Source organism: Triticum urartu, chromosome 7A, assembly GCF_056163025.1.
Source record: "Triticum urartu cultivar PI428250 chromosome 7A, HENAU_Tu73, whole genome shotgun sequence".
NCBI classification, from domain to species: Eukaryota; Viridiplantae; Streptophyta; class Magnoliopsida; order Poales; family Poaceae; genus Triticum; species Triticum urartu.
Genome location: NC_141879.1, coordinates 746025613 through 746053568, shown reverse-complemented (window position 1 = coordinate 746053568; position 27956 = coordinate 746025613). Strand labels below are relative to the sequence as shown.

The 27956-nt window shown below is 45.8% G+C and overlaps 3 protein-coding genes and 1 pseudogene across 3 annotated transcripts; 3 read left to right on the top strand and 1 right to left on the bottom strand.

The window, feature by feature from the left end:
• Positions 1-7588: 7588 nt before the first annotated feature.
• On the top strand, positions 7589-10184 carry LOC147962704 (receptor-like protein EIX2; annotated as a pseudogene).
• Positions 10185-12540: 2356 nt separating this feature from the next.
• On the top strand, positions 12541-15347 carry LOC147962703 (receptor-like protein EIX2). Its single transcript, XM_087534277.1, has 3 exons — positions 12541-12559; positions 12680-12855; positions 14658-15347. Exons 1-3 carry the CDS (start codon positions 12541-12543, stop codon positions 15258-15260), a joined length of 798 nt encoding a protein of 265 aa, XP_087390403.1. The 3' UTR covers positions 15261-15347.
• A 2397-nt stretch (positions 15348-17744) lies between these two features.
• Positions 17745-20592, top strand: LOC147962702 (receptor-like protein EIX2). Its single transcript, XM_087534276.1, has 3 exons — positions 17745-17763; positions 17884-18059; positions 19862-20592. Exons 1-3 carry the CDS (start codon positions 17745-17747, stop codon positions 20462-20464), a joined length of 798 nt encoding a protein of 265 aa, XP_087390402.1. The 3' UTR covers positions 20465-20592.
• Positions 20593-26616: 6024 nt separating this feature from the next.
• On the bottom strand, positions 26617-27459 carry LOC147962701 (uncharacterized). Its single transcript, XM_087534275.1, has one exon. The coding sequence runs from the start codon at positions 27457-27459 to the stop codon at positions 26617-26619; it is 843 nt and encodes a 280-aa protein (XP_087390401.1).
• Positions 27460-27956: the final 497 nt, after the last annotated feature.

Genomic DNA, 27956 nt, shown 5'->3' with positions numbered 1-27956 from the left:
TTTCGCTGCCAATACCTTGGGAGCTTCCCTTGCTGTACAAGGACATCTCAGTACTGCAATCCATGTCGTCTCCTCTTTGAGAACTCAGGCCGTAGTAGCTCTGCAAGCTGCTCATTGCGAGCGACGACTGCTGCTGTCTAGACTTGTCAGAATCTAATGAATTCACAATGTCTACACGTCGTTTGCACTTTACAAAATTCATGGCATATCAGCATCAGATACATACATAAATGTACGTGCTCATGTACTAGTGTCTTTGAATGTTGGAAACAATCATCAGTCAAGCCACCGACAGAGAAGATGTACACTCTTTTGCAGAAGATGTATACTCAGCCGCCTTTCACACATATCGTGTATATATGGATCATTACGTACAAAAAAGGTTTAGATTGCCGCGGCGACTCCCGCCGCGTCAGCCTACGTATCAGAGCAAGACGCCGTCGTTCCCGAGCACGAACCCTTGGTTGTCGCCAATGAACCTTCAACATCCATTGTGTTATTTGGCTGGCATAGTTTCAGACAGACGATAAATAGACTAAAACTGCAGAATTCAGTTGAGCCAAGTGCTTACTTTACGGAGTAGAGGTTCCCGGGGATGTTATCAGCGGACCCTCAATTGAGCGTTCCTCCGCCATCAAGGATGGAGAGGGAGGCGAAGCCCTGATGGTAGCAATACAGCGCTCCAAGCGCCCAATCTGCTTCCGAATAGAGCCGAAGGCCTCCTTGCTCCAGGATCGCAAAGAGCCATCAACATGCTTCAGGTTAGACCATGTTGACTGAAGTGAAGGACAGCCATCCCTCCCCTCAAGTCCTCAACCCACACCCGCTCAAGAGTTTCTCTGTAATCATCAGCCAGTAGCCACATCTCCTCATAACGGAACCCTTGCTGGACCGGAGATCGTCGTGCCTGTTGGGTCCTGCCTCCCAACAGAACCAGCATGGGGTAGTGATCCAAAGAAGTGGCAATGAGATTCTCCACCCCGCACCCATCGAACATACCAGTAAAAGCTCCATTGGCCGCAGCCCTATCCAAGCGACATTTAACATGACAATCCGGGTCTTGTTTGTTGCACCACGTAAACTTCGGACCGGAGTAGCCCACATCAGTCAAGCTACAGTCCATCAGGCAATCCCTAAAAGCAGTTATCTGAGCCTCTGACCGGTCTTGAGGACCACAATGTTCATCCTAAGCCAAGACTTCATTGAAGTCCCCACAACATAGCCACGGTCCATCCCACATTGGTTGAAGACGTCTGAGAAGCTCCCAAAACTGAGGTCTATCTTCTCTCCTGGGCTCCCCATAAACAAAGGAGGCACGCCAGACCACCCCCTCGTTGATCTTCACATGAGTATCAATACATGTTCAACTTGAGCATGAGTTTCCTACCTAGCTTCAAGTTGAGCATGCAGTGGATGCAGCAGGAAATTAGATGCAGATTAATTGCATAGTACAAGAAACAACAAGTTGTGCCTCTGTTTTGGTTGATCTGTAACTCTGTTTGATTGGAACATGTACTAATTAATGTGCTGGTTCTAGATTTAAATTAGCAAGATTAGTTGCAAGCCCGAGGTCGAAGCAGAGAGGTCCACGCGCACGCCCTCCTAGTCAACCGCCTCGCCGCCGAACTTGTCAGAGTTCTCTGCAATTTTCTCCAATCACTGAACTTGTGAAGATTTACCACACAATGCTTGTTCTTCTTGTGTTTGTCCTCGGTGCCGGGAGGAACGGCACGAGTAAATATAGTAGAGTAAATATCAAGGAACTACAATAATTTTGATGGTTGTTCAATCTAGCACATTCTATATGTCAATGCCCTCTCTCAAGTAAAGAGAAAGACCATGAAGGGCTTGGGGGGGGGGGGCTGGCCCCCACCCCAATCCAAATGATTTGTGTTCTAAAGTAATAGCAAACATGGTTCGTCCCACGCTTATGCGTGAAAAACATTCTTAGGTGCAATTAAAATGAAGAAGCAAGAAGTTTCGAGGATACTGAAGGCGGGTTTTTGTTGGACATCGAAATTGATATCACAAGTTTTCAGGTGTTCAGACAGGTCACTTGCGTGAACGAACCGTTCCTCGAGAAGGGTCAACCGAGCGAATAAATTAATTTCCCTCTGACGTTCGCTACGCGCGGATTCTAGAGCAATGCAAGCTAGCCCAGAAAAAGGGCTATGCCCAATCAGTTGCTTTTTTGAAAAACAAAGCGTCAGCAAAAATCAAATATTTTGTGCAGAAAAGACAGAAAAACCATAAATTTAACAGGAGAGAGAAACATAAATGTTTCCATACCCATAAAATTTCCATCTCAAAAACAATCGTGAAAAGGGGGGAAATACATAAACATCGATATTGGGATAAAAATGACAGAAAAGTAAGGTTGCCATGATCATGATTAAAATCTACCTATATATAACAGAAAAATTGACCGTGTTCAAGATTTCGTATAAATGGATAAGTATAAAAACTGAGATAAATTTCCGTGACATGATGAAAATTAATCCACCTATAGGTAAATGTAAAATTTCCATACTGCATTAAAACATTTTTCCATGGTATGCTCAATAAATTTTCCATGCTATATAAAATAAATTTGCCATGTAACAATACAGACACAAACATATGGATGATAAATGTCCATGATATTGTATGAGTAAACATGCACAACTAAAATTTGATGGAAAATGTTCTATACAGTAAGGAAAAATCATGACAAGTTGTTAGAAACTTGTTGGGGGGAAAAGTTGAACTTATCATGTGACAAATTAGAGAAAGAAAACAGAATTCACTAAAAAAATTATACACAACCATACCAAATTGTGAGCATGTATGTTTTGTTCACTTTTTTTTTGTTTCGTTAGTTTTATATAGATGGCAGGGCAGAGTACGTGGAGGTGGAGGCCTTCGCCAGCTCCAACTTGCGAGTTTTGTTGTTCATGGCTCCTGAGATCTGCCAGTGTATGGAAGATGGTCAGGAACCACTTGTTAGCAATGGTCAGGAACCGCCCGTGTATGGAAGCAGCCGATCAAATTGGCAGGGGAGGTGTAAGGGTTGTCGGCATAACAGCGCGTGAAGTCAGAGTCCGTTGTTTCAGAGTAGAACAGGCAAGAAAGCTCCATAGTCTTGTGAACCATGGTTGATCTTAGGAACTGCTGCGGTGCAGATCCTCTGTAACCTTGCATACATATTGCTGTCACTCTGAACTGAAATGAACTGAAGCCATTGCAGAGCCGCTATTGTACGAAGAAAATAGAAATGCCAACAGTTTTTCGATGCTACCGTCGCAAAACTGTAGCAAAATTAGAACTTCCTACATTTTCACCTGTAGCAGGATGAAAAAGAAAAACAATCAAGAGAACTCGTGCTGCCTCGGTACTGAATATTTCAGACATAATAAGCTCAGTTCAACAAATGGTCTGTGCGTCTGCAGAGCAGAGTATTCAACGAACGGGTGAAGGACTCGTGGTTTGTGGTCCACTTGGAGCTCGACCACATGGAGACCCCGCCGCCATTGCTGTACGAGCACATTTCAGTACTGCAATCCATGTCATGTCCTCTCTGAGAACTCAGGCCTTAGTAGCTCTGCAAGCGACGACTGCAACCTGGAGAAAGCACCTGGATATTGCCACATGTTGACAGGAGATATATATATCCTGACCACAACCTGTTTTCATGTTTTGCAGCAGGGAAGTACGTACTGGCAGCCTTGATGTATGCAGTTCTTTTGCACCTCACAAAATCCATCGCATATCAGGATCAGATACATACATAAATGTATGTGCTCACGTCGTACTGTACTGTATGCCTTTGAATGCTGGAAACAATCATCGGTCAAACAACAGTAATAGACAGATAAGATTTACACTCTCTTGCGGAAGACAGAACGTCGGGACAATCAGCAGCCTTTCACGTGTGTGTCTATATATGGATCATTCTTACATACAAAAAGGGTTTCAGATAGCCGTGGTTTTTTCCGCCGCTTCAGCCAACATATCGGAGCAAGACACCGTCATTTCCGAGCACAAAACCTTGGTTGTCTCCAATGAACCTGCAACATCCATCACAACCATTGTAAAATGTTGGCAGAGTTTCAGACGTGAAACAGACTCAGACCCTGAACAAGTAAGATAATGATATCTCCTGCGGAATTCAGGCGATCCGAGTGCTTACTTTACAGAGTATAGGTTGCCGGGGATGTTATCTGCGGCCCTGTCGTGCACCCAGGTCTTGCCGCCCTTGGTTGTTTTCAGCAGGACACCGCTACCACCGGCAGCCCATGCCTCATCCTTTAAAACAGAACCACAGATCAGCTAGTTGTTGTTCAAGGTTACTTAGTAGTATCATGTAAACATAGTACAGTTCGTTTCAGTTAGTGTTACCTTTGAGCGGTAGCCCACGTCCAGAATCCCAAACCCCCGGCTTTGCACCAACGCTTCCTCGAAGTCCTCAACTATCTGGAAATGGATCCTAGTTAGAATATGTTAATGAGCGCTTAAAGGAACTGCATTATGCTGTGTTTGCCCATTTTGCTAACTAAACTGATCGAATCGAATAAGAACTAGCACTCACCCCTGTTCCTTTACTGAGGAAGAGCCCACCGCCGCGCACGAGGAGCCAGAGACCACCATCTGCTCTCCATCCCATGTTCTATATCCGCCGTGCCACAGCCCTGTTGTGCGGTTGCCAATATAGCTGCAATTGCAGGTGTACATAGACACTTCAGAACAAAACCCCGGCCAGATATTTCACCCGAATCGATACTGCTAAGTAGTAGCATAATATCATCGAACCTGCCCAGGCTCCCATGTCAAGAAGAAGTTGCCGCGGCTGGAGACAGCGACGTAGCTGCCGTCAGGTGAGCGGTTCACCGTGTTGAAACTTGAAAGTGCCGGTGTAGTAACTCGCACCGCTAATGCCGCTTGAAACTGTTCTGCACCACAGACAAAAACGACAGAGCAAACAATGTCATGCCTTGATCGCCCAAGTGGATTTTCCGGCACGAGTTTCATCCGGACGGCACTCTCGCCCGGTACAAGGCGCGGTGGGTGCTTCGCGGCTTCACGCAACAGGCCGGCGTCGACTACGGCGAGACCTTCAGTCCGGTGGTCAAACCAGCCACCGTCCGGACTGTCCTGAGCCTCGCCGCCGGCAAGTCGTGGCCCATACATCAGCTGGACATCAAGAACGCCTTCCTCCACGGCCATCTTGCGTAGACGGTCTACAGCCACAAGCCTTCCGGCTTCGTCGACGCCACCTCGCCCTCGCATGTGTGCCGGCTAAACCGTTCTTTCTACGGTCTCAAGCAGGCGCCTCGGGCGTGGTTCACCAGGTTCACGACGTACCTGCGGAGCCTTGGCTTCGTCGCGTCGCGGGCGGACTCATCGCTCTTCGTCCTTCGACGTGGTGCTCACCTCGCCTACCTGCTCCTCTACGTCGATGACATCATCCTCACCGCCAGCTCGGGCGCGGTGCTCGACTCCGTCATCCAGGCTCTTCACCGCGAGTTCTCCATGACCGACCTCGGCGCGCTCCACCACTTCCTCAGCATCAACGTCACCACCACTGCGCGTGGCTTGTTCCTTTCCCAGGAACAGTACGCCCTGGAGATCCTCGACCGTGCCGGCATGCTCAACTGCAAGCCCATCTCCACTCCGGTCGACACGCTGGCCAAGCTCTCCACCGACACTGGCCCGCTCTTCCACGACCTGTCGCTCTACCGCAGCCTGGCCGGGGCGCTGCAGTACATCACGTTGACGCGGCCCGATCTCTCTTATGCCGTTCAACAGTGTTGTATGTTCATGCATGCCCCCCGCGACTGCCACTTCCAGCTCATGAAGCGCATCCTTCGGTATCTGCGTGGCACGACTCACCTTGGCCTTCAGATCCATCGCGACGCCGACACCGAGCTCGTGGCTTACTCCGACGCCGACTGGGCCGGCTGCCCCGACACGTGCAAGTCCACCTCGGGCGATTGTGTCTTCCTCGGCTCCAACCTCCTCACGTGGTCATCTAAACGGCAGAGCACCGTTTCTCGTTCGAGCGCCGAGGCCGAGTACCGGGCGGTCGCCAACGCCGTCGCCGAGTCGGTGTGGCTACGCCAACTACTTGGCGAGCTCCACCAACCGCCATCCCGTGCCACGGTCGTCTACTGCGACAACATAAGTGCTGTGTACATGTCGAGCAACCCGGTGCAACACCAACGCACGAAGCACATCGAGATCGACCTTCACTTCGTGCGCGAGCGTGTGGCACTGGGTGAGATCCGTGTTCTCCACGTACCGACGAGCTCGCAGTTCGCCGACATCTTCACCAAGGGGCTGCCAACGGGCGTCTTCCTCGACTTTCGGTCCAGTCTCAATGTCGACGAACCCCACGTTTCGACTGCGGGAGGGTGTTGGAACGTGCCCACGTCCCTCTCGTCAGGTGGCTAGCCATGCAGCCCGCGTCGTGCGCGTCTCCAACAGCCCACGTACTTCATGTTTATCCTCTCCTGCATGGTAGCGATAGCCGGCTAAGGCCGTTGTACTCTCCCACGTTCCTCTGCTTCCTCTCCTGTAAACTGTATAAATATACCCGATGGATGAATAGAAGCAGTGTGTGAGTGTTACATATCTCAACTATTAGCTTACTCGTTGCTCATTACAAAATGTGCCATAGAACAAAAAAGACAATCAGAAAACCATGATACAACTCACGAATCATGATTCTATCGCTAGCATGCATATGCCACCCATACCGTAGTTCAGTATGTCACATGTATGTCTATTTGCACCCCACCTCTCGCCCCTTGTAACCTGTAGGTACCGTATGTTTCCTGTGCTAGTGATAAGTTTATAAAGGTTACAAAAAGTATTTTATTGGATTTGTATTTAAAGGTAGTTTACAATGAAACTATATTTGTTACATAGTTAAATTTATAATTAAATATTGACTCAAAATACAAAGGAGACCTAGATGGAGTAATTAACTACTACCTCCATTTGAAATTAGTTGTCGCTCAAACGAATCTATCTAGACGTATTTTAGTTTAGATACATCCGTTTAAGCAACAACTAATTTCGGATGGAGGAAGTATTTGCATAACCAGACAATATCTTACCACATGCCAGCCTCGACGCTTGTTCGTGGTTTTCTCTTCGACGGCGTGTGTGCGTTCTTGTGTAGGTTGCCAGGTCGCCCTGTGTGCCTTGTTTTTGCGGGCATGTTGACGGTTTTCGCCCGGTTTTCCGTTAATTAACTGGACACCTCTCTTCGACCTTTTTTAATGAATTGGGCTCTAAGGACCGCATTTCCAAAAATAAAATATCTTACCACATGGGCGAACATTAATGTGGTCCAGACTTTTCAACTCTAGGCATGGACTGTCTATCTGATTCCTAAAGAGACGTGCGGCTGGTTTGGGTGGTGTACACTTGCACTTGTGTTAACGGACAGCAACAGCCACACACATGGTCATCAGTCATGAGTACACTACTGACTAGTATTCACTTTCCTCTTAGGTTGAGAATTAAGATACCAAGATATTATTCGCGTTTTCTACACCAATCTCTTTTATCTATGTGAACTCTAGCTACTTGTAAACCAAGGAAATGCTCTCCAGCTTGCCACTTTTCTTACCCAACACTTCAATGGCGCCCCTGAAGGAACTCTTCCATATCTCACTTCTCTTGCTAGTATGCGCAGCCAAGGCCACCAACCTGGAAGCAGAAGCACTTCTCCGATGGAAGTCCAGTTTGGTTGGCGCCAACTCGCTGTCCTCATGGTCGACTATGAATTCCACCTGCTCTTGGTTTGGCATCTCATGTGACACTGCCGGGCATGTTACAGAGCTCAGCCTTCCCAACACTGAACTCAAAGGTACGCTCGATTACTTGTATTCGGCAGCATTCTTGAACCTCACCAAGATCAAACTCAACAACAACAGCCTTGCTGGAGCCATCCCGGCAAACATATCCAAGTTGCTCACGCTCACCTTTCTGGACTTGAGCAGCAACAATCTTGTTGGCTTAATACCCCGCTCATTCTCAAGGCTCCAAAATCTCAAGGCACTGCAGCTCTCTGCAAATAATCTCACGGGAGGAATTCCAGAGGAGCTGGGGATGATATCTGGGTTGCGAGATCTTATAGTGGGCAACAACCCACTTGGTGGGTCGATCCGAGCCTCACTCGGGAAACTTCAGTTCCTACAGGAGCTCAACTTCAGAAACGCTAGTCTGGTTTCTACTCTCCCACTAGAGCTAGGGAACCTCACTAGTCTTAAGTACATGACCCTGGGACAGAATCAGTTATATGGAAGTGTGCCACCATGTTTTGCCAGGATACAAACATTGTTGACATTTTACTTGGTTGAAAATAATATAAATGGTACCATCCCGAGAGAGATGTTTACAAACTGTACCAAGCTCGAGTTATTTATGGTATCCAGAAACTTGTTAATTGGAAGCATCCCATCGCATATCAGCAAGTGCAAGCAGCTCCAGATATTTGATGTATCCGGAAACATGTTAACTGGAAGCATCCCATCGCATATCAGCAAGTGCAAGGAGCTCAAGGGTTTTGATGTATCCAGCAACTTGTTAACTGGAAGCATCCCGGCGGAGATAGGGAGCATGCGGAACTTGCAAGCATTGTCCTTGTCCAAAAATCACCTTACTGGAATTGTGCCAACAAATATTGGTAATGCAATATCTTTGATATTCCTTGAGGTCAACTCCAACCATCTCGAGGGTGAGCTTCCTGAAACCATCTCCTTGCTGGTAAATCTCATTGCTCTCGACATGTCGGGCAACAAGTTTACGGGTATCATTCCTAATCATGACAACAGGCAGTTGCCAATTGTCAAGGTGGCTAACAGTACAGACAATAGCAGCTTCTCAGGAGAATCATGGTCTCCCTTTTGTCAATTAACACTCCTGGTGCTCTTGGATCTATCAAACAATGAGTTGTTTGGAGATCTTCCTGGTTGCATCTGGAACTTGAAAGATTTACAGTTCTTGGATTTGTCGGGCAATGCTTTAGCTGGGGAAGTTCCAACCTCAACTTTCTTCAACTCTTCACTAAGGTCACTGCACTTGTCAAGTAATAAATTCACAGGTTGCTTTCCAATGGTGTTGAAGAAGTTCAAAAGCCTTGTTGTTTTGGATCTCCGGGACAATAAGATTTCTGGTGTAATTCCTCCGTGGATAGGGGAAAGCAATCCTTCGTTGAGGATTCTCAGCCTCCGCTCAAACAAGTTCTACGGGAGTATTCCTTGGCAGCAGTTATCACAACTCCCCCATCTCCAACTGCTAGATCTTGCTGAAAACAATTTTGTAGGTTCCATACTAGAAAGTTTGGTCAACATCTCCCTGATGAGACAGACATTTGTGACACAACCAGTTGTAAAAATTGACATAGCACTTACTTCCCACAGATATTTTTATGTTTACAATGGAAGCATGGACATAATTTGGAAGGGACGGGAGTGCACCTTCAAGGGAAGGCATGCATTTGTGACTGGTATTGATCTCTCTGGTAATTCTCTATCTGGTGAGATCCCTTCAGAGCTCACAAGTCTCAGAGGCATGCGGTTACTAAATATTTCAAGAAATAATCTGTCTGGTAGTATCCCCAAGGATATTGGCAATCTAAAGCTATTAGAGTCCCTTGACCTCTCCTGGAACAAACTATCAGGTCATATTCCGCCTAGTGTTTCAAACCTGATGTCCCTCAGCAACCTCAATCTCTCCAATAACCTTCTGTCTGGAGAGATACCTACAGGCAGTCAGCTTCAAACACTCGATGACCCATCAATCTATGGCAATAATCTTGGACTCTGTGGTCCCCCCTTAAGACCATGCACAAATAATTCGAGTAGTACAACACCAATGGATGGAGCAGAGGAACATCACCATGAACTCGAAACACTGTGGCTGTACTACTCGGTGATTGCTGGAATTGTCTTTGGTTTCTGGGTATGGTTTGGAGCATTATTTTTCTGCAAGATCTGGCGGGTTGCTTTCTTCAGTTCTGTCGATGCCATGCAGCAGAATATTGTGCACAAGATGAAGCGTATCTGACTGTATTTATGATGCTTCGCACTAGATGCACAATTTGGCAGAAGAGGCTGCTTTATCTGCAGTCCGCATTGTATAATGTATTTTTCATGACCCTGCAGCTGCGGTTGCAGCTGTTTGTTTTGTTTCACCAATAAGCTACAAATTTATGTGCCTTTTGTGGGCAGAATTGGCTTGTAGTTGTTGTATGATGTGACCAGTGTTCTACAGGATTGCATTAGGTTTTATTATCTGAATTTTTGTGCTTTCCTACAATATTAGTTCGACCGGATATTTAGCAAGAGGTATAACCTCGATAAATTCTTTGGAGTGACATCCACTCAATCTCCATAGTATTTTTTGTGTTTTTTACGTGGTGCAACCAAAGAACAACAATTATAGTATATTGTGTTTCCGCTTGCTGTAGGATTTGAGATGTCAACGATTATAGTATGTTTTGGAGCATTATAGTATATTGTATTTCTGCTTTTTCATGTTCCAGTGTTTGTTGAATCATGCGACCAAAAAGGCCCTTACGCATGATTTACTGCTGTATGAGAAAAGTCAAGATTGATGTTTCAAACTCTAATGAGAAAATGTACATCGATAAGCAAATACCTCTGGGGAGGATTAATATTGCATTTAAGTAGAGACTAGAGTATTAAATCAACTCAATTAACAAGTTTTTTGTGTGGACGTGTATAATAAAAACCAACCACAGATTTTTGTCTCCTCTCTAAAAGAAATTAACCTTGACAGGGATTAGCATTTGAAGTATTTTTTCCCCATCTGCATCAATTACGATGAAAGACTGAAATGATCTGCCAGGAGTACCTGGCACGGGAGGTGTAAGAGCTTGTCGACCTAACGCCGTGTGGATCCAGAGTGGTTTGTTTGTTCTGCCTTGCATTTACCGTCGGTTTTTGAGCGCTGTGAGTGCTGCACTTCAGATTCTACAGCTTTGTATACACATTGCTATGTATGCAGGGTTGGATTTTGTGTTTGTCGAGACGCTCTCAACTGAACTGAAACCATTGCAGAGCTGCTGCTGCCGACCAAGAAAAAGAAACCCTGCCGCCATCATCACAAAATCTGAATATCCTGCCTTTTATTGTGTTATCAGATTGAAATATTCAATCTTATGTGGATGGTCTGTTTTGATAACATAATAAGTTTACCAAACGGACTACGTATCTACATAGCATAGTTTTCAACCTGCGGGCAAAAGGTGTCCTGTTTCTGCTGTATAGTGAAGCCCTTCCTTCTGCTATCTTCCAATGCATAGTTGCAATCATGATTGTTCAAAGCCTTCTACTTCTTATTTTTCTTCATCAGGCATAGAGGCGGCGGTGGAATCCGGAAAGAGCAAACAAACAATGTACATGCATGACGAAGATGGATGCTTGACAGCTCGATGACTGGTGGACGCAATGGAAATATTGACCCACGATGGATAGTACTCTCTCCGTCCGAAAATACTTGTCGAAGAAATGGATAAAAATGAATGTATCTAGAACTAAGATATGTCTAGATACATCCATTCCTCCGACAAGTATTTCCGGACGGAGAGAGTATATGCAGAGGAAGATAAACCGCTTGCGTTTGCCCGCGGTTCAGGTTAGACTTAATGGACATAGATTAAAGGTTTCGTTGAACAACTTTGGTCATGATTCAAAACCGTCTAAGATTCAACCCTGAGACCGGTTTTGACCTTGTTGACCGGTTTTGAACCCATTGACCAGCCAGTCAGCGTGTCACATGAGCGACACTGTTCATAACACTGTTCATGAATTCATTTTCTGCCAAAAAATCAGAAAATTTCATTTTCTGGAAAATTCTCACGCGAACAGTACTGTTCACGTGGCGAAAAATGAAATATTCCCGAATTCACTGCATATGCGGTGAAAAAAATCATTTTGAAAAAAGTTTGAAGAATTCCGTTTTCGCCACGTGAACAGTAATTTCGGGATTTCGTTATCCCCCGCATGAACAGTACATTTGAAATTTTTTTGTCCACTAGTACTGTTCACATGTGTGAAAACTGGGAATTTTCGAAAATTTGTGCTGATACTTTTTATATTTTTTTCAAACTTTTCCTGAGTTACTGTTCACGAGACGAAAAATTATTTTTCCTTCTAAAAATGGTACTTTTTATTTTTTTTTGAATTTACTATTCATGCAGGATTTTTCCCCTAGAAATTGAATTTCTCAGTTTTTTGGGGGGGAAAGTTTCAGAAAATGAATTTGTGAACAGTGTCGCTGATGTGGCACGCTGACTGGGCGGTCAACAGGTTCAAAACCGGTCAACAGGGTCAAAACCGGTCTCAGGGTTGAATCTTAGATGGTTTTGAGAGTTGGGGGTTGTAGATTAGACGCTTTTGAAGTTGAGGGTTGTATATTAGACTAGGGCAAAAGTTGGGGGTTGAAATATGCACTTCTCTCTTCAGAAAAGGCTCAATGCTACTGGCTTCTTCAGGTATAATGTACCGAGTGAGCCTTAATGACGGTATGGGCCTTCATGGGAGAGGTATGAGCAATGTACGGAGTGATGCCCGATACTAGGAACCTACTTTTGTTCGTCGTTGATCACAAGCTCTTGAATATCTACAATCTGATTACGCCTAGTTTTGAGATATTGCCTACCTAGGTCAGTTTACGCCTGATGTTGTGAAAGGGGCCGGGCTGGGAAGGAGACACTGGAACAAGGATGTGCTGCAAGCTCAAGCACATAGTCCTGATGATCAGAACAGCATAGTGCTGATGCGAATGCTGGAACCAGGAGATGGTGGTGATGTCGTGCTGCAACTCCAGAGTCGATCACAGGTTCATCAGTCATAGGGTCATCTAGAACTGACCTGGAGTTCACCTTGTGTGGCTTCATGTGACGATGATTGGTACGCTTCCTGGGTAAGGTACGTAGCGAGAATCATCAACGATGTTTAGTTTCTGCACAATCAGCAGGTTTTTTTTTGCGACAGAAAGAGAGTTTTATTCCATAATCAGAGGGTTACAATCGAGAGGCACCAACTCCTCAATACAAGGTGGGCTCCTTCCCAGCCATACGGCAGTAGTGGACTCCGTACGACTATACAATGCCAACCGATGTGCTACCCTATTTTGATCACGCTTTATTTTTGATGGAACAAACTCTCGATCCTGAAGATGACGCTTGATCTCTAGTACCAAGTGCCCATAAACAGACCTGGACAAACCGTCCCCGGGGTCATTGCAGCTAGTGCCGTAGATGAGTCTGACTGAACCACAATTGGCAAGGATGAATGCTGCAGGGCCAAGGCCATACCCTGCATTATTGCATGTAGTTCCGCTTCCAGCGCGTCGTTACAGTTGAAGATGCATCTATATGCCGCGAAGATCACACCACCCTCATGATTCCGAAGTATCATACCTGCTGCCGCCGACCCGTCCTCTTGCATGAAGGCACCATCCACCGAAAGCGCTGCCCAGCCCGTGGGCGGCCGCGGCCAGTGAAGGGGTATTGGCGGTGCGGATGCTTCGGCGTTTGCAACTCGGACCACAGGCATCTTCCCTTTGAGAATTTCATCCGTGGAGAAAGGCCCACACAGGGTCAAAGAATTCATATAACTTTGAAGGTAATCTGACGTTGCCGTTACGGACGGAACATCCTTTCTGTGTGTAAGGTCCGATCGTAGCGACCAAATCCTCCATAACAACATGATCGTGCAATCCCGCATGTGATCATCGCAATTTGCCAGGACGTTTAAAAGCCATTCCTTCCCAGTATCATGAAGGAGCTCCTGACTCGGTAGACGCCACACAGTTCTCATCTGAGCCCATATCCCCTGCGCATGTTCACATGACACTAGAGCATGAAAGCTAGTCTCCTTTTCTCAGCCACACACCCGACAGCTATCTCTCGTAGATATGTGACGATACTTCTTGCATTCATTTGTAGCTAAAGCTCCAGAGACCACCTTCCAGGCCATAATTCTCATTTTCAGAGGCACTTTAGAGCTCCAAATCCGCTGCCAAATCGGCCTCCGACCCGAAGCATTACTGCTTGACGAGCTGAGCCTCATGGAGTGTTGGACTTCCATTGCAAGATGATAAGCACTACGCACAGAGAACTGTCCAGACCTCTCCGGGGCCCAAGCGATGAAATCCTGCCCGTTCCTTGGAGATGTGCGTATCTTCACAATCTCCCTGACATCCATGTCCCAAAAATGCTCCCTGAGCCGTTCCACATCCCATGCTCCATGTTCATTCAGAAAATCAGCTACCCGATTGAACCGACAATTCCTTTTAGGAGTAATCGGTCTGAAATTGTGACCACGAGGGATCCAAGCATCTCTCCAGGTTTTTATCATTTCGCCGTTGCACACGCGCCATATAATGCCCTTTTTCACCAAATCAAGACCATGAACAATACCCTTCCAGACCGCCGAACTGTTAGACGAGAAAACAATGTCAAGCAGGTTTCCCCTAGGGTAGTATTTGGCCTTCAATAATCTCGCACAAAGGCTATCTGGGCTATCTAAGAGGCGCCAAGCCTGCTTGGCAAGCAGAGCTTGATTAAACGCCCTCATGTCTCGGAATCCCATGCCCCCCATTGCTTTGGGTAACATCATTCTCTCCCAACTTGGAAGGGACGGGAGTGCACCTTCAAGGGAAGGCATGCATTTGTGACTGGTATTGATCTCTCTGGTAATTCTCTATCTGGTGAGATCCCTTCAGAGCTCACAAGTCTCAGAGGCATGCGGTTACTAAATATTTCAAGAAATAATCTGTCTGGTAGTATCCCCAAGGATATTGGCAATCTAAAGCTATTAGAGTCCCTTGACCTCTCCTGGAACAAACTATCAGGTCATATTCCGCCTAGTGTTTCAAACCTGATGTCCCTCAGCAACCTCAATCTCTCCAATAACCTTCTGTCTGGAGAGATACCTACAGGCAGTCAGCTTCAAACACTCGATGACCCATCAATCTATGGCAATAATCTTGGACTCTGTGGTCCCCCCTTAAGACCATGCACAAATAATTCGAGTAGTACAACACCAATGGATGGAGCAGAGGAACATCACCATGTACTCGAAACACTGTGGCTGTACTACTCGGTGATTGCTGGAATTGTCTTTGGTTTCTGGGTATGGTTTGGAGCATTATTTTTCTGCAAGATCTGGCGGGTTGCTTTCTTCAGTTCTGTCGATGCCATGCAGCAGAATATTGTGCACAAGATGAAGCGTATCTGACTGTATTTATGATGCTTCGCACTAGATGCACAATTTGGCAGAAGAGGCTGCTTTATCTGCAGTCCGCATTGTATAATGTATTTTTCATGACCCTGCAGCTGCGGTTGCAGCTGTTTGTTTTGTTTCACCAATAAGCTACAAATTTATGTGCCTTTTGTGGGCAGAATTGGCTTGTAGTTGTTGTATGATGTGACCAGTGTTCTACAGGATTGCATTAGGTTTTATTATCTGAATTTTTGTGCTTTCCTACAATATTAGTTCGACCGGATATTTAGCAAGAGGTATAACCTCGATAAATTCTTTGGAGTGACATCCACTCAATCTCCATAGTATTTTTTGTGTTTTTTACGTGGTGCAACCAAAGAACAACAATTATAGTATATTGTGTTTCCGCTTGCTGTAGGATTTGAGATGTCAACGATTATAGTATGTTTTGGAGCATTATAGTATATTGTATTTCTGCTTTTTCATGTTCCAGTGTTTGTTGAATCATGCGACCAAAAAGGCCCTTACGCATGATTTACTGCTGTATGAGAAAAGTCAAGATTGATGTTTCAAACTCTAATGAGAAAATGTACATCGATAAGCAAATACCTCTGGGGAGGATTAATATTGCATTTAAGTAGAGACTAGAGTATTAAATCAACTCAATTAACAAGTTTTTTGTGTGGACGTGTATAATAAAAACCAACCACAGATTTTTGTCTCCTCTCTAAAAGAAATTAACCTTGACAGGGATTAGCATTTGAAGTATTTTTTCCCCATCTGCATCAATTACGATGAAAGACTGAAATGATCTGCCAGGAGTACCTGGCACGGGAGGTGTAAGAGCTTGTCGACCTAACGCCGTGTGGATCCAGAGTGGTTTGTTTGTTCTGCCTTGCATTTACCGTCGGTTTTTGAGCGCTGTGAGTGCTGCACTTCAGATTCTACAGCTTTGTATACACATTGCTATGTATGCAGGGTTGGATTTTGTGTTTGTCGAGACGCTCTCAACTGAACTGAAACCATTGCAGAGCTGCTGCTGCCGACCAAGAAAAAGAAACCCTGCCGCCATCATCACAAAATCTGAATATCCTGCCTTTTATTGTGTTATCAGATTGAAATATTCAATCTTATGTGGATGGTCTGTTTTGATAACATAATAAGTTTACCAAACGGACTACGTATCTACATAGCATAGTTTTCAACCTGCGGGCAAAAGGTGTCCTGTTTCTGCTGTATAGTGAAGCCCTTCGTTCTGCTATCTTCCAATGCATAGTTGCAATCATGATTGTTCAAAGCCTTCTACTTCTTATTTTTCTTCATCAGGCATAGAGGCGGCGGTGGAATCCGGAAAGAGCAAACAAACAATGTACATGCATGACGAAGATGGATGCTTGACAGCTCGATGACTGGTGGACGCAATGGAAATATTGACCCACGATGGATAGTACACTCTCCGTCCGAAAATACTTGTCGAAGAAATGGATAAAAATGAATGTATCTAGAACTAAGATATGTCTAGATACATCCATTCCTCCGACAAGTATTTCCGGACGGAGAGAGTATATGCAGAGGAAGATAAACCGCTTGCGTTTGCCCGCGGTTCAAGTTAGACTTAATGGACATAGATTAAAGGTTTCGTTGAACAACTTTGGTCATGATTCAAAACCGTCTAAGATTCAACCCTGAGACCGGTTTTGACCTTGTTGACCGGTTTTGAACCCATTGACCAGCCAGTCAGCGTGTCACATGAGCGACACTGTTCATAACACTGTTCATGAATTCATTTTCTGCCAAAAAATCAGAAAATTTCATTTTCTGGAAAATTCTCACGCGAACAGTACTGTTCACGTGGCGAAAAATGAAATATTCCCGAATTCACTGCATATGCGGTGAAAAAAATCATTTTGAAAAAAGTTTGAAGAATTCCGTTTTCGCCACGTGAACAGTAATTTCGGGATTTCGTTATCCCCCGCATGAACAGTACATTTGAAATTTTTTTGTCCACTAGTACTGTTCACATGTGTGAAAACTGGGAATTTTCGAAAATTTGTGCTGATACTTTTTATATTTTTTTCAAACTTTTCCTGAGTTACTGTTCACGAGACGAAAAATTATTTTTCCTTCTAAAAATGGTACTTTTTATTTTTTTTTGAATTTACTATTCATGCAGGATTTTTCCCCTAGAAATTGAATTTCTCAGTTTTTTGGGGGGGAAAGTTTCAGAAAATGAATTTGTGAACAGTGTCGCTGATGTGGCACGCTGACTGGGCGGTCAACAGGTTCAAAACCGGTCAACAGGGTCAAAACCGGTCTCAGGGTTGAATCTTAGATGGTTTTGAGAGTTGGGGGTTGTAGATTAGACGCTTTTGAAGTTGAGGGTTGTATATTAGACTAGGGCAAAAGTTGGGGGTTGAAATATGCACTTCTCTCTTCAGAAAAGGCTCAATGCTACTGGCTTCTTCAGGTATAATGTACCGAGTGAGCCTTAATGACGGTATGGGCCTTCATGGGAGAGGTATGAGCAATGTACGGAGTGATGCCCGATACTAGGAACCTACTTTTGTTCGTCGTTGATCACAAGCTCTTGAATATCTACAATCTGATTACGCCTAGTTTTGAGATATTGCCTACCTAGGTCAGTTTACGCCTGATGTTGTGAAAGGGGCCGGGCTGGGAAGGAGACACTGGAACAAGGATGTGCTGCAAGCTCAAGCACATAGTCCTGATGATCAGAACAGCATAGTGCTGATGCGAATGCTGGAACCAGGAGATGGTGGTGATGTCGTGCTGCAACTCCAGAGTCGATCACAGGTTCATCAGTCATAGGGTCATCTAGAACTGACCTGGAGTTCACCTTGTGTGGCTTCATGTGACGATGATTGGTACGCTTCCTGGGTAAGGTACGTAGCGAGAATCATCAACGATGTTTAGTTTCTGCACAATCAGCAGGTTTTTTTTTGCGACAGAAAGAGAGTTTTATTCCATAATCAGAGGGTTACAATCGAGAGGCACCAACTCCTCAATACAAGGTGGGCTCCTTCCCAGCCATACGGCAGTAGTGGACTCCGTACGACTATACAATGCCAACCGATGTGCTACCCTATTTTGATCACGCTTTATTTTTGATGGAACAAACTCTCGATCCTGAAGATGACGCTTGATCTCTAGTACCAAGTGCCCATAAACAGACCTGGACAAACCGTCCCCGGGGTCATTGCAGCTAGTGCCGTAGATGAGTCTGACTGAACCACAATTGGCAAGGATGAATGCTGCAGGGCCAAGGCCATACCCTGCATTATTGCATGTAGTTCCGCTTCCAGCGCGTCGTTACAGTTGAAGATGCATCTATATGCCGCGAAGATCACACCACCCTCATGATTCCGAAGTATCATACCTGCTGCCGCCGACCCGTCCTCTTGCATGAAGGCACCATCCACCGAAAGCGCTGCCCAGCCCGTGGGCGGCCGCGGCCAGTGAAGGGGTATTGGCGGTGCGGATGCTTCGGCGTTTGCAACTCGGACCGCAGGCATCTTCCCTTTGAGAATTTCATCCGTGGAGAAAGGCCCACACAGGGTCAAAGAATTCATATAACTTTGAAGGTAATCCGACGTTGCCGTTACGGACGGAACATCCTTTCTGTGTGTAAGGTCCGATCGTAGCGACCAAATCCTCCATAACAACATGATCGTGCAATCCCGCATGTGATCATCGCAATTTGCCAGGACGTTTAAAAGCCATTCCTTCCCAGTATCATGAAGGAGCTCCTGGCTCGGTAGACGCCACACAGTTCTCATCTGAGCCCATATCCCCTGCGCATGTTCACATGACACTAGAGCATGAAAGCTAGTCTCCTTTTCTCAGCCACACACCCGACAGCTATCTCTCGTAGATATGTGACGATACTTCTTGCATTCATTTGTAGCTAAAGCTCCAGAGACCACCTTCCAGGCCATAATTCTCATTTTCAGAGGCACTTTAGAGCTCCAAATCCGCTGCCAAATCGGCCTCCGACCCGAAGCATTACTGCTTGACGAGCTGAGCCTCATGGAGTGTTGGACTTCCATTGCAAGATGATAAGCACTACGCACAGAGAACTGTCCAGACCTCTCCGGGGCCCAAGCGATGAAATCCTGCCCGTTCCTTGGAGATGTGCGTATCTTCACAATCTCCCTGACATCCATGTCCCAAAAATGCTCCCTGAGCCGTTCCACATCCCATGCTCCATGTTCATTCAGAAAATCAGCTACCCGATTGAACCGACAATTCCTTTTAGGAGTAATCGGTCTGAAATTGTGACCACGAGGGATCCAAGCATCTCTCCAGGTTTTTATCATTTCGCCGTTGCACACGCGCCATATAATGCCCTTTTTCACCAAATCAAGACCATGAACAATACCCTTCCAGACCGCCGAACTGTTAGACGAGAAAACAATGTCAAGCAGGTTTCCCCTAGGGTAGTATTTGGCCTTCAATAATCTCGCACAAAGGCTATCTGGGCTATCTAAGAGGCGCCAAGCCTGCTTGGCAAGCAGAGCTTGATTAAACGCCCTCATGTCTCGGAATCCCATGCCCCCCATTGCTTTGGGTAACATCATTCTCTCCCAACTTGGAAGGGACGGGAGTGCACCTTCAAGGGAAGGCATGCATTTGTGACTGGTATTGATCTCTCTGGTAATTCTCTATCTGGTGAGATCCCTTCAGAGCTCACAAGTCTCAGAGGCATGCGGTTACTAAATATTTCAAGAAATAATCTGTCTGGTAGTATCCCCAAGGATATTGGCAATCTAAAGCTATTAGAGTCCCTTGACCTCTCCTGGAACAAACTATCAGGTCATATTCCGCCTAGTGTTTCAAACCTGATGTCCCTCAGCAACCTCAATCTCTCCAATAACCTTCTGTCTGGAGAGATACCTACAGGCAGTCAGCTTCAAACACTCGATGACCCATCAATCTATGGCAATAATCTTGGACTCTGTGGTCCCCCCTTAAGACCATGCACAAATAATTCGAGTAGTACAACACCAATGGATGGAGCAGAGGAACATCACCATGAACTCGAAACACTGTGGCTGTACTACTCGGTGATTGCTGGAATTGTCTTTGGTTTCTGGGTATGGTTTGGAGCATTATTTTTCTGCAAGATCTGGCGGGTTGCTTTCTTCAGTTCTGTCGATGCCATGCAGCAGAATATTGTGCACAAGATGAAGCGTATCTGACTGTATTTATGATGCTTCGCACTAGATGCACAATTTGGCAGAAGAGGCTGCTTTATCTGCAGTCCGCATTGTATAATGTATTTTTCATGACCCTGCAGCTGCGGTTGCAGCTGTTTGTTTTGTTTCACCAATAAGCTACAAATTTATGTGCCTTTTGTGGGCAGAATTGGCTTGTAGTTGTTGTATGATGTGACCAGTGTTCTACAGGATTGCATTAGGTTTTATTATCTGAATTTTTGTGCTTTCCTACAATATTAGTTCGACCGGATATTTAGCAAGAGGTATAACCTCGATAAATTCTTTGGAGTGACATCCACTCAATCTCCATAGTATTTTTTGTGTTTTTTACGTGGTGCAACCAAAGAACAACAATTATAGTATATTGTGTTTCCGCTTGCTGTAGGATTTGAGATGTCAACGATTATAGTATGTTTTGGAGCATTATAGTATATTGTATTTCTGCTTTTTCATGTTCCAGTGTTTGTTGAATCATGCGACCAAAAAGGCCCTTACGCATGATTTACTGCTGTATGAGAAAAGTCAAGATTGATGTTTCAAACTCTAATGAGAAAATGTACATCGATAAGCAAATACCTCTGGGGAGGATTAATATTGCATTTAAGTAGAGACTAGAGTATTAAATCAACTCAATTAACAAGTTTTTTGTGTGGACGTGTATAATAAAAACCAACCACAGATTTTTGTCTCCTCTCTAAAAGAAATTAACCTTGACAGGGATTAGCATTTGAAGTATTTTTTCCCCATCTGCATCAATTACGATGAAAGACTGAAATGATCTGCCAGGAGTACCTGGCACGGGAGGTGTAAGAGCTTGTCGACCTAACGCCGTGTGGATCCAGAGTGGTTTGTTTGTTCTGCCTTGCATTTACCGTCGGTTTTTGAGCGCTGTGAGTGCTGCACTTCAGATTCTACAGCTTTGTATACACATTGCTATGTATGCAGGGTTGGATTTTGTGTTTGTCGAGACGCTCTCAACTGAACTGAAACCATTGCAGAGCTGCTGCTGCCGACCAAGAAAAAGAAACCCTGCCGCCATCATCACAAAATCTGAATATCCTGCCTTTTATTGTGTTATCAGATTGAAATATTCAATCTTATGTGGATGGTCTGTTTTGATAACATAATAAGTTTACCAAACGGACTACGTATCTACATAGCATAGTTTTCAACCTGCGGGCAAAAGGTGTCCTGTTTCTGCTGTATAGTGAAGCCCTTCCTTCTGCTATCTTCCAATGCATAGTTGCAATCATGATTGTTCAAAGCCTTCTACTTCTTATTTTTCTTCATCAGGCATAGAGGCGGCGGTGGAATCCGGAAAGAGCAAACAAACAATGTACATGCATGACGAAGATGGATGCTTGACAGCTCGATGACTGGTGGACGCAATGGAAATATTGACCCACGATGGATAGTACTCTCTCCGTCCGAAAATACTTGTCGAAGAAATGGATAAAAATGAATGTATCTAGAACTAAGATATGTCTAGATACATCCATTCCTCCGACAAGTATTTCCGGACGGAGAGAGTATATGCAGAGGAAGATAAACCGCTTGCGTTTGCCCGCGGTTCAGGTTAGACTTAATGGACATAGATTAAAGGTTTCGTTGAACAACTTTGGTCATGATTCAAAACCGTCTAAGATTCAACCCTGAGACCGGTTTTGACCTTGTTGACCGGTTTTGAACCCATTGACCAGCCAGTCAGCGTGTCACATGAGCGACACCGTTCATAACACTGTTCATGAATTCATTTTCTGCCAAAAAATCAGAAAATTTCATTTTCTGGAAAATTCTCACGCGAACAGTACTGTTCACGTGGCGAAAAATGAAATATTCCCGAATTCACTGCATATGCGGTGAAAAAAATCATTTTGAAAAAAGTTTGAAGAATTCCGTTTTCGCCACGTGAACAGTAATTTCGGGATTTCGTTATCCCCCGCATGAACAGTACATTTGAAATTTTTTTGTCCACTAGTACTGTTCACATGTGTGAAAACTGGGAATTTTCGAAAATTTGTGCTGATACTTTTTATATTTTTTTCAAACTTTTCCTGAGTTACTGTTCACGAGACGAAAAATTATTTTTCCTTCTAAAAATGGTACTTTTTATTTTTTTTTGAATTTACTATTCATGCAGGATTTTTCCCCTAGAAATTGAATTTCTCAGTTTTTTGGGGGGGAAAGTTTCAGAAAATGAATTTGTGAACAGTGTCGCTGATGTGGCACGCTGACTGGGCGGTCAACAGGTTCAAAACCGGTCAACAGGGTCAAAACCGGTCTCAGGGTTGAATCTTAGATGGTTTTGAGAGTTGGGGGTTGTAGATTAGACGCTTTTGAAGTTGAGGGTTGTATATTAGACTAGGGCAAAAGTTGGGGGTTGAAATATGCACTTCTCTCTTCAGAAAAGGCTCAATGCTACTGGCTTCTTCAGGTATAATGTACCGAGTGAGCCTTAATGACGGTATGGGCCTTCATGGGAGAGGTATGAGCAATGTACGGAGTGATGCCCGATACTAGGAACCTACTTTTGTTCGTCGTTGATCACAAGCTCTTGAATATCTACAATCTGATTACGCCTAGTTTTGAGATATTGCCTACCTAGGTCAGTTTACGCCTGATGTTGTGAAAGGGGCCGGGCTGGGAAGGAGACACTGGAACAAGGATGTGCTGCAAGCTCAAGCACATAGTCCTGATGATCAGAACAGCATAGTGCTGATGCGAATGCTGGAACCAGGAGATGGTGGTGATGTCGTGCTGCAACTCCAGAGTCGATCACAGGTTCATCAGTCATAGGGTCATCTAGAACTGACCTGGAGTTCACCTTGTGTGGCTTCATGTGACGATGATTGGTACGCTTCCTGGGTAAGGTACGTAGCGAGAATCATCAACGATGTTTAGTTTCTGCACAATCAGCAGGTTTTTTTTTTGCGACAGAAAGAGAGTTTTATTCCATAATCAGAGGGTTACAATCGAGAGGCACCAACTCCTCAATACAAGGTGGGCTCCTTCCCAGCCATACGGCAGTAGTGGACTCCGTACGACTATACAATGCCAACCGATGTGCTACCCTATTTTGATCACGCTTTATTTTTGATGGAACAAACTCTCGATCCTGAAGATGACGCTTGATCTCTAGTACCAAGTGCCCATAAACAGACCTGGACAAACCGTCCCCGGGGTCATTGCAGCTAGTGCCGTAGATGAGTCTGACTGAACCACAATTGGCAAGGATGAATGCTGCAGGGCCAAGGCCATACCCTGCATTATTGCATGTAGTTCCGCTTCCAGCGCGTCGTTACAGTTGAAGATGCATCTATATGCCGCGAAGATCACACCACCCTCATGATTCCGAAGTATCATACCTGCTGCCGCCGACCCGTCCTCTTGCATGAAGGCACCATCCACCGAAAGCGCTGCCCAGCCCGTGGGCGGCCGCGGCCAGTGAAGGGGTATTGGCGGTGCGGATGCTTCGGCGTTTGCAACTCGGACCGCAGGCATCTTCCCTTTGAGAATTTCATCCGTGGAGAAAGGCCCACACAGGGTCAAAGAATTCATATAACTTTGAAGGTAATCCGACGTTGCCGTTACGGACGGAACATCCTTTCTGTGTGTAAGGTCCGATCGTAGCGACCAAATCCTCCATAACAACATGATCGTGCAATCCCGCATGTGATCATCGCAATTTGCCAGGACGTTTAAAAGCCATTCCTTCCCAGTATCATGAAGGAGCTCCTGGCTCGGTAGACGCCACACAGTTCTCATCTGAGCCCATATCCCCTGCGCATGTTCACATGACACTAGAGCATGAAAGCTAGTCTCCTTTTCTCAGCCACACACCCGACAGCTATCTCTCGTAGATATGTGACGATACTTCTTGCATTCATTTGTAGCTAAAGCTCCAGAGACCACCTTCCAGGCCATAATTCTCATTTTCAGAGGCACTTTAGAGCTCCAAATCCGCTGCCAAATCGGCCTCCGACCCGAAGCATTACTGCTTGACGAGCTGAGCCTCATGGAGTGTTGGACTTCCATTGCAAGATGATAAGCACTACGCACAGAGAACTGTCCAGACCTCTCCGGGGCCCAAGCGATGAAATCCTGCCCGTTCCTTGGAGATGTGCGTATCTTCACAATCTCCCTGACATCCATGTCCCAAAAATGCTCCCTGAGCCGTTCCACATCCCATGCTCCATGTTCATTCAGAAAATCAGCTACCCGATTGAACCGACAATTCCTTTTAGGAGTAATCGGTCTGAAATTGTGACCACGAGGGATCCAAGCATCTCTCCAGGTTTTTATCATTTCGCCGTTGCACACGCGCCATATAATGCCCTTTTTCACCAAATCAAGACCATGAACAATACCCTTCCAGACCGCCGAACTGTTAGACGAGAAAACAATGTCAAGCAGGTTTCCCCTAGGGTAGTATTTGGCCTTCAATAATCTCGCACAAAGGCTATCTGGGCTATCTAAGAGGCGCCAAGCCTGCTTGGCAAGCAGAGCTTGATTAAACGCCCTCATGTCTCGGAATCCCATGCCCCCCATTGCTTTGGGTAACATCATTCTCTCCCAACTTAACCAGGCCATCTTCCTTTTGCCATTTTCCACCCCCACCAATATTGCCGCATCATCTTGGTTAGATCATCACACACTGAAGCCGGCAGTTTGAACACACTCATTACATAGGTAGGAATCGCCTGAGCCACAGCCTTGATAAGAATCTCTTTATTTCCAACTGAAACATATTGTTCACTCCAATCAACAAGAATTTTCCTCAATCTATCTTGCAGTGTCTCAAATTGCCCCTTGTGAACTCTTCCTTCAGGGACCGGGAGTCCAAGGTATTTTGGTTCAAACACCTGCTGCGTTACCTCCAATGTACTCTTGATCTCATCCACGACTGACCCACCGCAGTTGTCAGAAAACAGGATGGAACACTTCTCGGGATTTATAAGTTGACCCGTCGCCGAGGAATAAGTGTTCAACAAACCTTTAACAACATCCGCCTGCTGGCCTGAAGCTTCAAAAAATAGCAAGGTATCATCCGCAAAGAGGAGATGAGAGATCTCTGGTGCACCCCGACAAATGCTCACCCCGTTCAAACTGCCTTCATTCACTGATTTAGATAGGAGAGAAGATAACGCGTCAGCGACAAAGGGAAACAAAAACGGAGACAATGGGTCACCTTGACAAAGGCCTCGTGATGGTGAAAAAACCTCCAGAAGTTTCCCATTCAGTTTAACCGAGTAACGGACAGATTTAACACAAGACATTATCCAAGCTATCCACTGTTCCGAGAAGCCCCATCTACTCAGCGCCTTCTCCAGAAAATCCCAGTCGACCCGATCGTACGCCTTTGAGAGATCGAGCTTGTATGCACAGGCCGCCCGACTGGTATTTTTCAATGATTGTATGTGGTGGATGCACTCAAAGGCAATAATAGAATTATCCGAGATGAGCCGGCCCGGAATAAAATCACTTTGATTTTCAGAGATCAACTCCGACAGACAAGGCCGGAGACGGTTAACCAAACATTTATACACCAACTTGTAAATAACATTGCAGAGGCTGATCGGCCTGAAATCCTTAAGCTCCTTGGGATGAGGAACTTTCGGGATGAGGACGATCGCCGTATCATTAACCCCCTCTGGCATGGAGCCAGAGACAAAGAACTCCAACACGGCAGCAGTGATTTCAGATTTTAGAGTTGCCCAATTCCGTTGATAAAACCTTGTCGGGAAGCCATCCGTGCCCGGAGCTTTAAGCGGGCCAATTTGAAACAGTGCATTCGACACTTCCTCCTCGGTAAATGATGCACATAACATGGCGTTCATCTGGTCAGTTACCTTAGGGACAATAGCCTAGAGAACGACATCGGGGTTGAGAGTCGGGTCCTTGGTGTACACTTCCTTGAAGTAGGAAGTAGCCATGCGTTCCATGTCCGATGGAGAGGAGCACCATGAGCCATCAGACCGCCGAAGTCTCTGTATGTAGTTCCTCCGCGCCCGCCATACAGCTCGCCTATGCAAATATGCCATGTTTCGTTCTCCCTCCTTCAGCCACGTAATGCGCGATCTCTGTAACCACATCATCTCTTCCCTATATAATAGCTCATCGAGTTGGGCCATCTTCTAGCGAATCAACGAGCGATCCGCATCTCTTAGCTGTAGATCAGCCAGCTCGGATCTCAACTTCTCCAATTCTGTGACAACGTGGCCAAAATTCTTCTTACTCCACGCCCTAAGGTCATTCATCATTTCATGTAGGGCGTCCCGCACCGCCGCCAGATTGCCGGCCGGTTTGCTTTTCCTCCATCCATTCGCCACCACCTCTGCCAGCGCCGGGTGGCGTTCCCACATAATCTCATATCGAGGGGAAGCAGAAGTCCTCCTCGAATCCTCAAGAACCAGTCGAACCAAGATCGGACAGTGGTCAGAACATGACGAAGCAAGGTGAACAACTTGCGCGGCCGGGAAGAGCTCCCTCCACCCCTCATCCGCACAGGCACGATCCAGGCGAAATCGCACGTTCCTCTCTCCAAACTGCCCATTATCATATGTAAATGGATACCCCGAAAAACCGAGGTCCCATAATTCGCATGCCAACAAACAGTCCCGGAATAACCCCATTTGATTTTCAGAGCGCTGGGCTCTAGACATATGCTCATGCTGCCACATTGCCTCATTAAAGTCTCCACATACTAACCACGGCTCCGACGAAACCGCACGAAGCTGGGATAGAGAACTCCACATGAGATGACGGTTTTCAACTCGGGGCTCACCATAGACAAACGTCGTTCTCCAACTTTTATCATTTGCCACATCTACAATCCGCACGTCAATGTACCGTGCACAAGAATCCAGCACCGTAACCTGCAACTTCTCATCCCAAAAGAGTGCCAGGCCTCCACTAAGGCCGTCACTCGACACACCAACAAAACCCTTCATCTGCAATCTCCACCTCAATTTCTCCATCTTTGAAGAGGCCTGTCTTGTCTCCGACAGAAACACAAGCCCCGGGGAATTGGCTTTAGAGAGGGCCAACACCTCACGAACTGTCCGGCGGTGCCCCCCCCCCCGGCAGTTCCAAGCTAGGATATTCATTGCATCTGGCGGTCCTCCTCGAAGGAGGCCGCCGATCTATCACCTGACATACCTCTTGACTCCATACGAGCCCTCTTACTGCTAGCACTACTGGTAGGCGAGGCCTGTGCACCATCCTCACCATTCCCCTGGGTAAGTGCTAGCACACCTCTCGGCCCTACCAACGCATTGGCATCCGGTCCAACATCCTCCATGGAGAGCCTTTTGCGAGCTGCTGGATCTCCTTGCTTGGATATGCGTCCATCCTTGGCAGGGCTTGTAGCCGTATCTAGCATGTCCGGGTCGACCACTGTCTTTCCCGGCGACTTCTGCTGATGAGATTGAGACGGCTGTTGCTTCTGACTCCTTCCCCGGCCATAACCATCATT